We start from the raw sequence: 4,789 nt of genomic DNA, 5'->3' as shown, positions 1-4,789 counted from the left end.
GAAACTTGATGTTTGTCTACATGATAAAACTTATGTTTATTGTCCCAAAAATTACAATAACTAATTTTCGCCCAAAATCGAAGTTACGACCTTTTGCCTTAGTGCGGCAGTAAACACCTTGAATGACGTCATTGTGAATCGTGAGTACTTTTACTCTAATTACTTGAAGTACAACAGAGTATTTCTACACTTTGTTGCTGCTACTTTTAGTGTCCTCCTTCCACTGCTGAATGTCACTTGGGTGCAGTTCACCGGCGCGGCCGGCAGGGGGCGTGGCGCAGCACTGTCCAGGTGGCCGTGACGTCACCCGCGCTTTAGCTGCCGTGTGAGCTCGAGCCTCTCCGGAGCTGCTCAGAAGCCGCGCGAGCAGGACAGGAGCTGACGGAGGCGACACGCGCACAGACATGGATGTTTTTCTCACCGCTGCCGGAGGATTTCACAGAGTTTCACAGGTAAATCTGCGTTTTACTCACCTGACTTCAGTCCTGTGATCGATCAGCAGCTCTCATTTCTGTCCGCCGTGTCCTTTAAAGTTAACCCTGCAGGCTCCTGGTAGGACATCCTGAAGTTTTATATGTATTTCCACACAAACATGGATGTATGTGTGTCGGGCAGCAGAGGGAACAAACCGCAGAGGCTCAGCAGGATAACTACTAATATAATTAAATCAAACACTGATGATCAGACAGCTCGCCTCTGGGATCGATACCCGCTGGATGGATATTTCTCGTCGTGATACATTGTATTTTCATGCAAACACATATAGAGTGTGTGTGTGTGAGTGTGTCCAGAGCAGCTGTTTGATGGTATCAGCATGTCAACAACAACCGGATTAGTGCAGCTGCAGCAGTCCTCACGAACACACACACACACACACACACACACACACACACACACACACACATCATCCAGCCCGAGCACTGGCATCAGTCTGTCCCGGGAAAGAGCTCTCCAGGTCGGGCAGTCTGGAGCGGATCAGGCTGCAGAAACACCTCCGACACACAGACATTTTATTAGAATAAGTTACTGCCTTTTTAACTTATATGTAACTAAGTACTTTTACTCTAGTACTGGGCTGGAGTACAGTTGTGATTTCCACTGAAATTTTTTTTTTTTTTATCTGTGGGATTTTTCAGATGTGCAGAGGTTTTCTGTATTATTTAAACACACAAACCTGTGAAGAAATGACAAGTTTACTCTGAAACGGCACGACAGTCACATGTTTCTACAGACAGTCGACCTTTTTGCCTCTTTTAAAAAAACACTAATTAATCATCTGTCTTTATTAGATAGATGAAACTGTAATCAGATTAACTTAAATCAGTGATAACAGTGAAAGAAGTGTTGGTCCTGCAGTTTTACATAGTTCAGGTGACATTTTCTGTATTTTAATGTTATGAGTTAATCGCTGTTTTATTACAGAATAACAGTTAATACCACACCTTTTAAAGTTCCTCAAAGTGCTTAAGTAAAATTGAGATACGCTGTAAAAACACACTGTGTTATTTTGAGAATTTGTCCTGTTTATTTTTTTAAATTTAGTCAAAAATATCAATAAAATAACAAAACAACCTGTGAAATAACAGAAAATTCAGATTTTTCTAAAATTTCAAGATTTCCTACATAAAATTTAATTAACACTTTTTTTTTAATTTAACAGGTCTAACTTTAACACTGAACTTAAATTACATCAATAAAATTGGTGCCAACAGTAAACAAAGTGTTGTTTTTATAAAGATTTGTTTGATATTTTGCAGAATTTTTAAAGATTTTCACTACAAAAACAAAATGTGTCTTAATGAGTTATTCGGTTGTTTTATGGGATTTTTTATCACCCTGGATTTCAGAATATTGCCGTTGTAACTTTCACTAAAGAAACATTTAAACACAATATTTTTACTTTTACTCAAGTATCTTTGAGTAACACTGTATTTCATTATACATCTCAGCTGAGGACACAACAGGAAGTCCCAGCTGATGAAATTCAATCAGCTCCACTGATTATCACCACTATCTGTTCCTCTGTCTTCCTCAGAGATAACACCTGCAAACAAACACTCCTTTAACTACCCATTGTCTTTCATTAAATGTTAACTCTGTGTGTGTGTGTGTGTTTTGATAAGGTCTCCAGCACCGTCTGATCTCATCTGCCCCCTGAGGACAAAGAGCAAATGCCAGTCCAGTGAAGAAAAGGATTAAATCAGGAATCTGTCACCTCACTGAGTAGGTGTGAGTAGCTGGCTGCGATCATGGGGAACCAGCTGACTGATATGGCTCCCAACACGCCGTCCTTCCTGCCAAACTTCCAGTGTCTGCACGTGGTCGTTATCGGGCTGGACTCGGCCGGTAAGACCTCTCTGCTCTACAGGCTCAAACTGAAGGAGTTTGTCAAAACCATCCCCACGAAGGGCTTCAACACGGAGAAGATCAAGGTGGCGGTGGGGACGTCTCGGACCATAAACTTCCAGGTGTGGGACGTGGGCGGACAGGAGAAGCTGCGCCCGCTGTGGAAGTCCTACACGCGGCGGACGGACGGGATGGTGTTTGTGGTGGACTCCACCGAGCTGGAGAGGATGGAGGAGGCCAAGGTGGAGCTCCACAAGATCACCCGAACGTCAGAGAACCAGGGCGTCCCGGTGCTCGTCCTGGCCAACAAACAGGACCTGGACGCCGCCCTGTCGGTCAGCGAGGTGGAGAAGCTGCTCTCCGTGCACGAACTGAGCACGTACACGCTGCATCACGTGCAGAGCTGCAGCGCCGTGGACGGTCAGGGCCTGCAGCCGGGCCTGGAGAAACTGTACGAGATGATCCTGAAGAGGAAGAAGATGTTGAAGCACAACAGGAACAGAAAGAGATGAACTCCGGACTCACGCTGTGGACAGATTTATCCACTGTTGAGACACTTCCAAAGCTTAATGGTCCCTCTTAATGGGAGAGCGATTTGTGCCAACAAAACAACAATTACAGACGGCCTGAGGGTCAGGAGGAATGGATCTGCTCGTAACAAAAGAAGCAGTATTGATGGATTCTTTGTTCTGCGGTCGTGCAGCTGCCCTCTGAAAGATTAACTTGTAGATGTAAAGGGATGTGTGATAGCAGTTAGTCCTCACTAAGTGCTTTTTTACACTTGTTTTAAAGAAGAATTCAACATATTTGTTAAGTTTAGGACTAATATATAAACACGTTTGCATTAGGGCTGCACAGTTAGTCGAAGTATTATCAAAATCGAGTCGAATATAAGATGCTGATTTTTGATTAAGTGCGACAAAACAGGATTATAATGTCGTTCCCCAGATGTTAGAAGACATGTTTGTTCGCCACATCATCAGGATTTTATTAGTTTTTTCCAGCTAATATGAAATTAGTGATGCAGAAAATGATCATTCCCACTAATTAGACCATATCGTTATCGTAATATCTGCCAAAATAACCTGCCAATATGATCCTTTCCACCACTTCGTGCAGCCCTAACTCACATCAGTGTGGTAAAGAAATATATAAGATACGTTTAGAAAAGTCCTCATAATCTTTCACATGCTTGCACAGACTCCGACCCACTTAAAGTCTGTTTTTGTTGATGCTTCCCTAAAATATTTATTCCACATTTTTGTGTTGTTTGTGTTGGACAGAGGGATTTTTTTCTTTCTTTTGTAAAATGTTACGAAATGAAACAGACTTCAGTGGCTGATCGCCGGAGCGCCACATGATGTTAGATTTCATTGCCATGGAACCAGTAATCCGAAGTGCATTCCCTTCATGGTCACAGAGATCCAGTTTCCGCTACTTTAACAATAGTGTTCATACAAATTGTACATTTTTTGTAACACTGAAGACTTAATAAAAATCGAAAGCACTGTACAGAAACCTCATGGATTTTCTTGTAGTTGATGGAAGTGGGTAAAGGACAATGGTCAAGGTTTGTTGATGGACAGATTTAGACTTCCAGACTTGTTGAAGCTGCTATAATCCACATGTTTTATGTTAAAGGATCAATGTGTAAGAATGGTAGTTGAAAACATATTTTAAAAAAGTTAAATTTTCAACAGAATGTGTATAAGTAGCTGTTCTTACGTCATGATGTGCTGTGTTGCAGAGATAACTACTAGTTGCCCAGCTAACTAGCAAACAGTAGCTAGTTAACTAGAGCAGTGATTACTCTGCTGCCCCTGTATTTGTTTTGAATATGAAATTCTTACATATTGCACCTTTAACACAGGATCATAAAAGGGGTTTTAACCGTAGACTGGAGAAAACATGGAGGTAGTCAACATGACGTCCCCCATAGCTTGGTTGCAGCTAGCTAGCTAGCCTAAATATCTTTAAACGAGTGAGTTGTATAAAAAAAATTACCTCTCGTTCTTATATTGTGAGACCAAAAATGTTCTGTGTACGAGGTTGTATATATGTTTCTATCTGCTGTGAAGTATTTTAGTCTGGTAGTCGGGCCACAACATTGCTGTTTCGGTTCGCTCTCACTGCTTTTGCTTTCTTTGTCAACTGTTTTTCAGTTAAAAAGTTTGGAAAAATCCACTGTACCCAGGACCAAACTGTAGACAGACACAGTTAGAGACTTGCTGGTGAACTTCGTTGAGCATTTAGTGGCTGAACAGTCAGATATTTCCTTCAGGATTTGGTGGTGGAGACCAAAAACAGAGCAAAAACTGGACTCCAAATTAATGCTTATGTCTCTCCATAATGGTTAGATGTGTAAATATGCACATTTTTAACTACAAATTTGCAAAAAGACAATCCAGGCCCTCCAAATATAAGACCTAGATATTAAAAAAAA

General features: G+C 41.5%; 1 protein-coding gene across 1 annotated transcript; it reads left to right on the top strand.

Moving 5' to 3' along the window:
• Positions 1 to 316: 316 nt before the first annotated feature.
• Positions 317 to 3,869, top strand: arl4d (ADP-ribosylation factor-like 4D). The gene is made up of 2 exons (XM_030399157.1): positions 317 to 452; positions 2,124 to 3,869. The coding sequence occupies exon 2, from the start codon at positions 2,250 to 2,252 to the stop codon at positions 2,856 to 2,858; it is 609 nt and encodes a 202-aa protein (XP_030255017.1). The 5' UTR covers positions 317 to 452; positions 2,124 to 2,249; the 3' UTR covers positions 2,859 to 3,869.
• The last annotated feature ends 920 nt before the right edge of the window (positions 3,870 to 4,789 follow it).

The sequence above is a fragment of the Sparus aurata genome, chromosome 20 (assembly GCF_900880675.1).
Source record: "Sparus aurata chromosome 20, fSpaAur1.1, whole genome shotgun sequence".
Taxonomy (NCBI): Eukaryota; Metazoa; Chordata; class Actinopteri; order Spariformes; family Sparidae; genus Sparus; species Sparus aurata.
The sequence above is the reverse complement of the archived record's forward strand: the minus strand, read 5'-3'. Positions and strand labels throughout refer to the sequence as shown.